Source organism: Hippoglossus hippoglossus, chromosome 3, assembly GCF_009819705.1.
Source record: "Hippoglossus hippoglossus isolate fHipHip1 chromosome 3, fHipHip1.pri, whole genome shotgun sequence".
Lineage (NCBI taxonomy): Eukaryota > Metazoa > Chordata > Actinopteri > Pleuronectiformes > Pleuronectidae > Hippoglossus > Hippoglossus hippoglossus.
Genome location: NC_047153.1, coordinates 10787207 through 10799869, shown reverse-complemented (window position 1 = coordinate 10799869; position 12663 = coordinate 10787207). Strand labels below are relative to the sequence as shown.

Below are 12663 nucleotides of genomic sequence, written 5' to 3'. Positions count from 1 at the left end.
TTTCTGCCTTGGATCTCCGCAGAGATTTACTTTAGTTGTGTTTACGCTCAGTTTTAATAGGTCATCTCTTGTGGCTCATTCTCTCCTACTAGACCCTGCATCATTGAATTAAAGTCTTATTTTTATAAATAAAACATGTTGATAGGCTGTCGTCATGCCACGGAAACCAAATGTCACATCATATGTGTCGCCTCATACCTAACTCTCTCTCTCTCTCTCTCTCTGGTGAAGGCAGCCAGACTGATGACAGGAAGTTGAAATGCTAAATAATCTCAGCGGAGGAGGAGAAGCTGCCTGTGGGGATGTTTCCCTGTGGATGTTTAGACTGGATTAACTTGTCAAACTGCCTTTTCCTCAGTAGACGCACGGAGTCTGTGCACCGACTGCAAACAAACAGTCAAACCAATTCCTGCACATATGACAGTTACATGCACATTTGCTTCATCCATGTACTTAAAGCCGCGCATATGCTCCGTTAGTCATATCCCAGCTCTCCCCTTGGTGCTGTCTGCCCTGTATTTGATCTATTTATGCACATAGTGGAAAATCCAGCAGGAAACTTCTTAATACAAAATAAAATCATTTGAACTCTTCCCAACACTCTATAGTAGATGACATGCAAGATGTTATATAGGCTCTTCAACACTCACCACACGTTCATATGAGGTCGACGAATCGTTGAGTTGAAAGGTTTGTTTTGCTGCTGAACTTCTGTTGGGACAGACGTGGGATTGACAGGCTGCGAGGTGATTCATGTAATTGACTGTGATATGATGTCAGTGATGGAATGATAACCAATCAAAAGCAGAATTTTTTTCCAGTCAGAAGCAGTGAGAGGATTAATTTTTCTGTTGCCATGTTATCTGTTTGTAAATTGCGTATTAATGCCTCATTATGCTTTTAATTATTCCAAGCCTATTAATCAGACTTACTAATAATTTCTCTTCCCCATTTGCCTGTGTGCTTGTCTAACTTTGATAAGTTATGATGCTCAGTAAAGTAAGATGTATGGTTTGTCATCAAGCAGAATGCTCACTGCCTTTGACAGTATGGTTTAGTGGATTTATCGTGGAGTTTTGTCGCTGCAAGAGCCGAGCAATATCCGCTTTGTCACGGATTCTCAGAAAAACGCCTTTGATCATTTCGAATGCCTCTTTGTCCACACTCGGGCTCACTTTGGAAAACAGGAATGCGGGTTTCTCAGATTTTTTCCGGTGCTGTTGTCCTACCGGCTCTCGGAGGCAGCAAGGCAAAGCCGAGTGAGCAGGCTGATCTGTGTGTTTATGAACAGTGAGCTGCACTCGGCTCAAAATACACTGTAGTTATTGCTCACCAGAGCGTCTCTGACTGAAGATTCCTCCCACAAAGTGCACTGCAGTAGTCTGAGAGCGGCACAGAGAAATCAATGCAAATTTGTGTGAGGCTGCTGCACAGAGGCGATCGCAAAAAATAAGACTGTCTGTTAAAAGTGAAGCTTATTGCAAGGTTTGAAAAAACAAAACAAAACAGGACCAATGTTTTTTTCTGCTTGACTGTTTGGACTAAAGATCAGACTCAAAGAGTTTACATGTGTTTTTGTTCAAGGTTAAAGCTAGTTAAACTACTCCAGTTTTCTCATTTTTAAATTCAGCTAAATACTTAAAAATGACCCGTAATTAATAATTACTTACTTCAAATTCTAAGTGATATTTCTATATTGTTCTCTGACTGTTAACTGGTAATATGGGACTTATGTTTGCTCAATGGTCCAAACAGTCACATTACATCCATATACATACATGTGTAGCCTGGGGTGTACAGTGTGATTATATCTTTAAACTTCATTACAGGTTGGATCAACATATAACCATCCTTCACCTCCTGATTTGACAGAGTCTGCTGGTGCTGCTTGTCGAGTGGTGGCTGTTCATGAGTTTACTGCTTTTCTTCTTGCATCTTTTCTTCCTCCTCGAGAGGAACTGGTGGCCTTGTGCTGTCAACGCCTCCTTCCAGTTCTGGTCGTGTAGCTTTTTTTCTTTTGCCGACTCATCCCTGATTTGTACTCAGAGCATTGCGTGAGACTGTTTAAGCAGATCCATTGCAGGGCATTCAATTAGTTAGGCTTGTTTGCCTTGTTTGTTTTTCTTCTTTTCGATTGATACCAACACAAACTACTACCAGAGTGAGAGTTAGGGCTCCATCCCTTTGCAGGAAGGAGTGAATATGTTCTGAGTTGCAATAATCATTATTTATCGATCCATCTATTTTCTATGCCGCCTATACTTTGAGGATCACGGGTGGGGAGGGACATTGGGCGAGAGGTGAGGTACACCTATCGCATTTCTTTGGACTTTCATATGTAGATAAACTCCCTTGTGACCTTTGAGTCCATTTTATGCTTATAGCACCTTTTTTTCTGCTTTGAAAAGATCCCATTTGCTACTTTGTCGACCTCATGATTACGTCAATCAAGATCATACAAAGTTCTCACATGTTAAATCCACGTGTGAACACTTCCCAGTGTTTTGCGGTGTCCTGATTCAGGAGATTTTTTTTACTTTGCTCTTTTCCCCTTCCCTCCCGTGGATTCTCCTCTGTTTTCATCTTCCCTGCTCTGGGAATACGGCCGACTTCTATTTATATGCTCAGATGCCGGGGAGATGCAACCTCCTGGGATTTCTTTACAGCTCTCCCTCTCTCTCTCTCTCTCTCTCTCCTTCCTCCCCCTCTGTCCTTTCTGTACATGTTTGAGCTCGTATAGTTGAGACCTTATAGATTCTCTTTAGCTGTTTGAAATGTGATTGAACTGTAATGACAGTGATTGTTCCCTTTGAACCGCTCATCTACAGCGAGTGGATTGATTTATCCTCAGGCTGGGATGGCGTCTTGCATGAGAGATTTTTGGGGAGTTTCCCCCTTTTTTGCAAAAAGTGACGATCCTCACAAAGATGGAAGCACAGTGACACGGTGACAGATACACAACATTACACTGCATTGTGCAGATGGAAAATCACCTCCTGTAATGTGATTCTTACCCTGTAAGTGGGTTATACATATTTATCTGCCTGGAAGCAACTGATGCCAACTGCAAAATATCGCCATTCCTAGTTTGAACATGACATTTATGGGAGCTGTTGTTGTTTATATATGTTATAAACAGATTCAGTCGAATGGAAAGCTCATGCAGTCACACATTTTCTCAGTAGTTTACATTTCCAGGTGTATCCGTGCTTGATTTTGTGGATTTCGTGCTTTTATGGTTTGAAATTTAACACATGTACTCATGGTATAAGAGTTCAAGTCTCTGTTGATACATCACTGGTGACCAAACGTGACTGGAGTTTAGACTCTGGACATCTCTGCTGGTCTGAACATGCATTATGCATGTCGGAGCTGCTCCTGCAGATTAGTCCATGTTCGCCTCAGGTCTTCTCAAAGTCTTTTGCCTGGATACAGATGTTTCACTGTGTGTTAGAAACTGTGCACTACAGCTGAAATATATTTTAAATACATCCACCGAGGAGGTTTTGTCTGTTTGTTGGTTGGTGTATTTCTTAGCAGGACTACGCAGAAACCATTGGACATATTTCCACAGAACTTTGTGGAAGGAAGCAGTATGAGTCAGGGAATCAGGGGATGGATCCAGGATATCTTTATTACTTTCTTTAACATTGGGAGATATGGTGTTTTGTGATTGGGAGCTCAATGAAAACCTTTAGGGGAGAGACATCTATGAGCAATTTGGTGCATGTTGATTGGATTTAAGGGGACTGTAGGTGGAGGTACTGTATGCACTCTACTGAGTTGTTATTGAGTTCCAGCTTGTTCTTTTGGTTTCTAGAGAAAGGTTTTTTACGGTTGCTCAATTATTATGATTATGTCAACTTGAACTTTAGGAAACTGTGACTGGCATGTTCGACCAATTTCATGACATTTTCCAGGCAAAACATGAATCGATTGATGGAGTAAAAATAAATGCTGTATTTACCGACTATGACAATAATCATTGTCCTACCGTCTGAATTTGCTGTTGTTCAGGATTACAGGGGAGTATCATCAACATATCCACAGCAAACTCACCTGTCATTTCGTTCACCTGTAAGAAGAAAAGAACAGGTTTTAATAATGAGTGCAGCCGACACTGCGCTGGTCATCATTACACTCAAACCTGCAGTTATTCAGATATGACTCAGATGACATTTGCAAAACAACTCCCTGGAGTTTGTTGTTGACTTGCCTGGGCACCTTTGCGCTGCAGTGCTCTGTCAGTGAATCCTGCATGTGTTTGTTGATGTGTCTGCTGTTGGCCATTAAGAACTGCAGCAGGCAGCCAGACTGAGAGGCCTGAGATATTCCCAACAACATATCCCGGCGCTCCGAGCGGCTCAGCTACCACCTGCTAGCAGGATATAAGGGCACATGTTACCTGGAATAACATGGCTGACAGCAGATGTGTGATCTGGCGCCGCAAATTCTTCAATAGACTGCACGGCCCAATGACTGAGAGCCAGTCCAAGAGTGAGTTAGGAAGGATGCAGATTTTTTTTGACATGATTGATGGTATTTGTTTCCTTTGATAATCCGGTAAAACTTTGACATGACACACCATAGTTTCTTATTTGCTGTGAGTTGTGAATGTATTAAACTCTGGTTTTTGTGTCTGATTGTCACATACAGGACATGATTGAATGTTTCAGATGCTCGAAGGAATGCACGTTCAAAGACTCGAGTCAGGAGTCTGAGTTTTTGCATTGTAATGTAAAAGTCAGACACACCTTAAATCTACATAATTGTTACCTGGAGAGCACATTTCTGCAGCAGTCAGCATCAAACTCTTGCCTCCTTGCGTGCACCATTCTCCCTTTTGTTCTTTTTTTGTTTTATACAAGTTAAAGTGGTTGAGCTGCTGGACCTTGAAGCGTCGTCTCTGCTTGGAAATCCTGACTTCTTGACCCGCTGTAAACATTTTATCTTCACCCCAACACCTCTGACGTAACACAGTAACTTTCTGAAGTGTCCCATCCGATCTGCAGCCTTCTTTGTGTCTCGCATGAGGACAGTTTGAGACATCTCTCTGGTCGGTGTTGGAATTTGTATTCCAACAGTGATTTGTATATTCCAGCACTGATCCTCCAGACAGCACACTAAACAACAGAGGGACTGGATCTATTATTTTGCCAAATCTCTTCAAGCGCGGGCTTAATGAATAATTAATGGTAAATATTTGAATCTCTGCGAGGTGATTTTTATGTCTCCTCAGCAACCTTGTGTAAAATGTTCCCTCCAAATTCAGCAGTGATGACAGGAATGATGAACAGTTGCTGTGGGTCTAGTGGTTTGGTTAACAAAGATGTTTGTCTCAGGCCGAACGTCATATTAGAGCTGGGAAGTGAGGGTTAGGTGTATTGCAGTCGTGTCTCTGAACTCAGGGTGCTCACCTCTCTTAGATAAGTGACTGCCAGTTCCTCAGTCCTGCTAAAAAACTTCAGAACTTTATTTGCATATGTGCCTAATCACAACATTCATTATCTCAAGATACTTCTCCTAGTAAGGTCCAACAGCTTCCACAACGAGCAGGGAGAAAAACCCTCCAACAGAACCACAGCCATCTGCCTCAAGTGGTTTGGGTGCGAGGAGAGAATCTGTTAATGAATTGTTATTACTGTTGCAATGATATTATCAATTATTTTCTTGCTGAAGTTTCTCTCATTTTTTTACTTATATGTTGAAGTTCACTCTTTGGCACATACACGTTCACTAAGGTAAAATCTAAGTCAAATAAGTGTCCATATTTATCTTTATTTTAGAAGTATCATGAAATTACCAGTGTGGACATTTATACTAGTGCATCAGGATGTTGTTTTCTCTTTTTGACTCAAACCCCTGCTTCTCTCTGACTGCATCATCAGGTCCTGCTCTGGTGGGCGTCATCAGAAAAGACTCGTCCACTCAAAACAGCATCGCTCTCTCCTGGTCAGAAGTGGAACTGCCTCCTTCCGACATAGTGGATTATGAGATCAAGTACTTTGAGAAGGTAAGGAAGTTTTTTGTTTTTGTCAAGTTTTTTGTTTTTGTCAAACTACATAGAAAAAAAGGCCCTTTCTTCTAATGTTAAAGATATAGGAAAAATCTTTTCTTTCTTTAATGCTGCTAACTCACAAACAAATGCAGTTAAAGACACTTCTGTAATATTTAATAGAAGAAAATAGGTTTTGTTCAAACATTTAATTGCCAAAATGTGCTTTTGTTTACTATCTCTTATGATGTGTTGTTGCTTGTCCAGGAGCAAGAGCAGCTGAGCTACTCATCGACACGCACCAGATCCCCCAGCGTGGTGGTCACAGGCCTCAGACCCTCCACTGTGTATGTCTTCCATGTGCGCGCTCGCACTGCTTCTGGTTACACCGCTTACAGCCCCAACTTTGAGTTTTCCACCGCAGCAGAGGGTACGACAGCGGGGGGGGGGGGGAGTGGGTGTAAAGGAGCAGTGGCTTTGTTTTGTGTGTGTTAGGCAGGAGTGACTCTGACATTCAGTCGGTTGGATTAGTGTTGAGACCCCAGTGGATATGGAGTTTAGTTTGAATGCAACGCAGGGGGACAATAAGTGGAGTCATCTGTGCTGATCAACAACCCGATAAAATCCCTGGAGACAATTCATGGTCATTCTTTGCTATGGATCAGTGAAACTCATCAGCGCCTCCTCAGGCATGCGCCATTTATTTAAATGTTTATAAGCTCTGTAAGTTCCTGACTCAGGCTGTGCAGTTGTGCTTATTACAGTTTTCATGCACACGTAACGCTTGGATGATTCTAACCCTGAAATATGTAGGGATGAACACTCACACACACACACACACACACACACACATACACACACACACACACACACACACACACACACACACACACACACACACACACACACACACACACACACTCTTTTAGAGATGAGATGTCCACCTTCACAATCTCATCATCCCAGGACCAATACTTCTGATGCAGGTCCATTTATATAGTTGGATTGTGCCTCCACATTAGAGTCACCTCCTCTCTCATCTAATCCAACCCATACAGTGCAGTGAATTTTATTTTTTCATGTTCCTTGACCATTTATTTCATTTTATACAAACTGAATGTTTGAGCGTTCATCACCATAAATTAATCACTGAATAAATATGTAAAAACATTTACCCTACACCTGTACCGAGGTGTCGGTGGATTCAGGGATCAGGAGATATGTCTGTCTCCTACGACCCCTCAGATTTAGTTGGAAATAAAGAAACACAATTCCACTTGGTAACAGTTGCCAGACACAGAAGACCACAACAAAGGAGATACAATTATATTATTAACTCTTCCAATGCCACGTCAATTCAAGTTTTAAGTTGAGCTGTTGTCAAATGGTTCTTTTAAAATTCATATTTTTGCTATGAAAATATTATTAACATGTACTTTTCAACATTTGCCTTTGGGAAAACATAGTTTGGTGTGTCAGAGGTAGAAAGGAGTATCCATGATGTTCCAACTTACCAATAGAAAAGTAAGACACATAATGGTTTTAGAAAGATTTATGTGTAACTGACTAACTAACAAATCCAAGTCTGAATGAAACCAATTAAAAGCATGTGTAATCTGGTTTATTTGGATTATAATACAGAGCAGAAGCAGATTACTTCATATGTGATTTAAATGTGGTTGCACCATTCATGTGTTAAAGAATAAGGACACTGTAAAATGAGAGGATCTCATCTGTTGCAAGTTCTCTAGTGATAAATATTGAGAATGTTTAAATGAGCAACATAGAAACTAAGACCATTCCCCATGAATACTGGCCATTTTCAATGTAGTGTGTCAGTCTTATGATTAAAGTTTCTGAACTCAACACTGATCAGTCTCTTATCTGTTTATTTCTCCTCCGCTCTTGCTCTCCTCAGATCCTGATATCGCTGATCAGGGTCAAGTTCTGGTGGTCGTCACTGCGTCTGTAGGAGGTTTCTCCCTGTTGGTCATCCTCACCCTCTTCCTCCTCATCACTGGACGGTAAGACACCCTGTGGGCCTCTATGGTCCTTTGGTCCCTTTAGCTTAACATTAACACCACACACACACACACGCACACGCACACGCACACACACACACACACACACACACACACACACACACACACACACACACACACACACACCTTTGTGCTTCACATAATCTCCAGAGTGAAGCTACAACCTGGAGGTCTGTTAATAGACTCTCTTTTGCCACCAAGCAGACACTCTTATTTTCCAAATGGCTGAACCAATTTTCTGCCTAATTACTCAGCATGTAAGTACCAGCAGTTTGCTCCATTCCATTAACTTCCGCAGGTGAACTCAGACTGTTGTCTTCAGACTGGTTCACTGGACTTTGCCGTTAGTGGCACTTAATAATAAACAGTGAAAAATGACAGACTCGGTGCAAACTTTGTCTGGATTTTTACTTGTCCAGGTTTTAAATTGCGATCTTAGCTGAGGTGGTAATCAATGGTTCAGGTACTTTCTCATTGGGCCTCGTGTCAGAATTTTTTGGGATTTTATTTACGTGATATTTAAACTCCAAATTCATCCAGATTTTACTTAGAATTCATACGTTTTTTCCCCATTTTGTTTATGTATATTAACTTGAAGACTACTTGGCATTTTCAAACAGCACCAAGCCTTAAATTTATTCAAAGTTGGGAAATGGAAGAAAATTTTAAGAGAGACACGCAAGCTGCCTTTTTTTTAGCAGAGAAATATTTGCAAAGCAAAATGTGTGTGATATAACAGGCAGAAGCCTAAAGGTTCAGTTTGGAAAAAACTGTTTTAGGCTGTTTCAAAATAAACTTTTCCACTTTTTCTCATGAGGACAGTTAATAAGTTAGATATCATTTCTGCTGCTAATTCACTGTGTTGTATAGAGAGGTTTATCAGCAGAAAGAGATAAGACAATGAGGGAAAAGGCTGTGATGTGTGTTATGTGTTGATGAGTGTGATTTGTACTCTTTGGTAATCTGGTTAATTTGTACAGGTGTCAAGGCTACATTAAAGCCAGGATGAAGTCAGAGGAGAAGAGGAGGACTCGCTTCCGCAGTGGACATGGTAGTGAACACAACTTATATTTTGTGTGCGTGCGTGTGTGTTGAAGGTTTTGGGGTTTCTGGCCTGTCATAGTTGACTAGATGAGAGCACTAGGTTAATGCTAACATGCACCATCTATCCATCTCATTTTTGTATAGCTTCATATCGTCTTATATATTTTCCTCCAGTGAACAGAAAGTTGTTTTGCAGCTCATACCTTTTTCTAATTTACATTTTCCTTATCAGAGCGTATCTTACTTAAATTGTCTCAGTCTTGTCAGCACAAATATGCATTTATGATTCTTTTCATCAGATATTATGAAAATACTTTGAGCCGTTCTAGTTTTTGACTCTTTCCACAGTCTGTGTTTGTTGTTTGTTCTGTGCTGTCGTGCGCTGGGGAGGCATCACCTCGGCAGGGGGACGCCAGCAGGCTCAACAAACGGCTGAAAAAAGTCTTGTTCTATTATAGAGCTGAGCTCAGACACTCTGGAGACAGAGGCAGAGCGTCGACTCCAAAATGGAATATTTCTCAGACGAAGCCTTCAAACCTGAACAATACGAGCTAACGCGGCTATAAAGTACACCCGGTCCCCAGCTCATCTGCACGAGGTGTAACAGGGGCTGCTTCAAGTTATCATTTGTGCCAGTTATAATGCGCAGCGCTCAGTGTGACATCATCCCCAGCCTCTGCCACAGAGGAGCATGTTGAAGTCTGGCTGCCTGCAGTGTCTTTATACACGGAGCTCTGAGGCATTTTCCCCAACTCTTTCTGCTCTTTTTCTCCATCATTCAACAAAACTGCAGAGAAACCTCATAATATCATGGAAAATACACCAGCGATGATGCTGACTGACTCACGCAGTGTAGTTGAATCAAGAATGAACAAGAATGAAGTCTCAACAGAAATGGAAAGTTAGCTTCATTCAATTCATTCGTTCGTTCATTCATTCGTTACCTCTGTACTTTTTGTGTAAGTGTTTTGCTCTGAATAAAATAATAAGAAAACCTCAATGACACTTAACACTGAAATGTACTGCACAGGTGATTGCAGTGCGTTATCACATGTATTTCCATATTTTCTAGACACTGAACAAAGCACATTATCTGATTTGATCTGTATTTATCTATAAGATCTGCACATATTTTGTACTTTTAAACACATCAGGTTCAATATTTCCATCCATCAATTATAAATCTGACTTGACTGTACCATGTGTCTAGTAATAATATATGAAGATTCAACAATGTCCTCACATCTGAGGAAAATCTGCTGTATTTAAAGTGTTGGAGTTTTGTAACAAAGTTGAGAATATGTTCCGTCTATTCTCCAAAGTTGTGATTTTACATCTCGTGAACTTGCTGCGGGCCACCGTACTACATGGAGATTCTACTCAAAAATCATGTGTAAAATATGACACTGTTTGTTGCTCTTCTTGTCTTCCAGTCCCATTTTCTGGAATAAAGACGTATGTGGATCCAGACACGTATGAAGACCCCACTCATGCTGTGGAGGAATTTGCCAAAGAGATAGACCCCTCGTATATCTGCATTGAAAGAGTGATCGGTACAGGTACAATCAATACTAATCATTATCTTCTGATAATGAGTGATCTGTAACTACCAAGAAAAGATTATTTTGCATCTGTATTATTTCCTGAATTGGTATATAACACAAGCATATGTAACAAATGTTCCAGTGGCAGCTGACTTGCACCTATAACAGAGACACTTTACACCGGGTAACAATTGTATTTAATGAGAAATGTTAAACCCCATAAAGTTTTACTTTTAAATTAATATATCCTCTTAGCAAGCTGATTTTAATGTATTTTATTATATTGTACCTCTGATGAGCACATCCACTGCTGCTGACTGTGAGCAGTAATGTTTGATGGTTCATTAAATCGAACAGATTGTGTTATTCGGTCCATGAAGGTGCCTCCCATTTGTCTGTTTGTTGTTACATGGGCGCCATCTCATGGAGGCGGTGTGTAATGACCTGTTTTAAAAACATTGCAGGTGAATTTGGAGAAGTGTGTAGTGGTCGTTTGCGTGTACCTGGAAGGATGGACATCGCCGTGGCAATAAAGACACTTAAAGGCGGTTATATGGATCAACAGCGGAGAGACTTTTTACGTGAGGCCTCGATCATGGGACAGTTCAACAACCCCAACATCATCAGGCTGGAGGGGGTCGTCACTAACAGTAAGCTCTGTGTGTGTGTGTGTGTGTGTGTGTGTGTGTGTGTGTGTGTATGTGTGCACGTGCATCTTCTCTTTAACTTTGGTCTCTTTTCTCTGTTCACCGATCAAATCTTGTCTTTCAACCATTCCTGCAGGCAGACCAGTGATGATAGTGGTGGAGTACATGGAAAATGGAGCACTTGACTCTTTCCTGCGGGTGAGACGAATATATGCAATATATGATTAACAGATGAAGAAAAAAACTTGGATTTCGTTATTTTCGTTTTTTTTAATCAGATTTTCTTGGTGGTACTCACAGTGGTGGATACATGGATCATATCAAGGACCCTTAGTTGTTCTTACTTGAACACAAGTTTATTTATAACATGATCTGTCGATAGAGATTCTTGGGGCAGCTCCCATGCAAACAGCCGCACCAAAAAGCTTGAAGCACAATAGAAACATCTCAGTATTGTAGCATATGGGCGGAAGCAGATAACAAGTCTAGGTCATTATAAGCCATGTCAATATTGTTATCATCTTGAGAATTGAGACTAAAAGCATATCTTATCCCAGTGCCAGGGACTGGTTGGCACCAAAACATAACGCACTCCCGTTACTTAAGGCCTGGAGGCATTATGTGTTCAGATTGTCCGTCCATCCCATTCTTGTGAACAAAAGATTTCTCAAAATTTGGTAAAACATGTAACAACAACATATTTGAATTTGTTCTTCAAAAGTCAAAGCTAAAGGTGACAGTGACGTCATGTTCTTGAGAAAGTGATATATCGGTAACACCCATAGGAAATTTGATCTGGCACAAATGTTTCACTTGGAGACGAGGATAACTTGAATTGAATAGTCAAGGTCACCGTGACCTCACTAAACCGTTTCTGCCTTGTGAACACGTTATCTTAAGATGGTCTCAAGAGAATCCTTTCAAATTTGGCACAAATGTTCGCTTAGATTCACAGATAAAATAATTTGATTTGGGTGGTCAATGGTCAAGGGCCAGTGGCCTACCTAACATGTTTATAACATTTTTTTAACTCAAAGATAAACTGATAAACTTTATTTTTATTTTTCAATTGAGGTTATATTGTCTTCTTCACACCTTATTGGTCCCCTCTCTTTCTCACACCCACTCCAGACTCGTGACGGTCAGTTCACTGTGCTCCAGCTGGTCAGCATGCTGCGGGGCATCGCAGTGGGCATGGACTACCTCTCAGATATGGGTTACGTTCACAGAGACCTTGCCGCCCGCAACATCCTGGTGGATGACAACTTGGTGTGTAAAGTGTCAGATTTCGGGATGTCCAGAGTCCTTGAAGATGACAGTGAAGCAGCCTACACTGCAACAGTGAGTGAGGATCGAACAGCTGGTGCAGAATAGTGAGGACTTATGGAGCT

The 12663-nt window shown here is 41.0% G+C and overlaps 1 protein-coding gene across 2 annotated transcripts in view; it reads left to right on the top strand.

The window, feature by feature from the left end:
- The window catches only part of LOC117757388 (ephrin type-A receptor 6-like), a 44632-nt gene that overhangs the window by 28814 nt on the left and 3155 nt on the right, over positions 1-12663 (top strand). The window contains exons 9-16 of one of the 2 annotated variants that reach the window (XM_034578518.1): positions 5889-6013; positions 6263-6425; positions 7914-8019; positions 9018-9088; positions 10515-10634; positions 11090-11275; positions 11409-11470; positions 12404-12613. In XM_034578518.1, the coding sequence (XP_034434409.1) occupies positions 5889-6013; positions 6263-6425; positions 7914-8019; positions 9018-9088; positions 10515-10634; positions 11090-11275; positions 11409-11470; positions 12404-12613 (1043 nt within the window). Of the gene's footprint in view, positions 1-5888; positions 6014-6262; positions 6426-7913; positions 8020-9017; positions 9089-10514; positions 10641-11089; positions 11276-11408; positions 11471-12403; positions 12614-12663 lie in introns of both variants that reach the window. The other variant, XM_034578510.1, reaches the window with a different exon arrangement.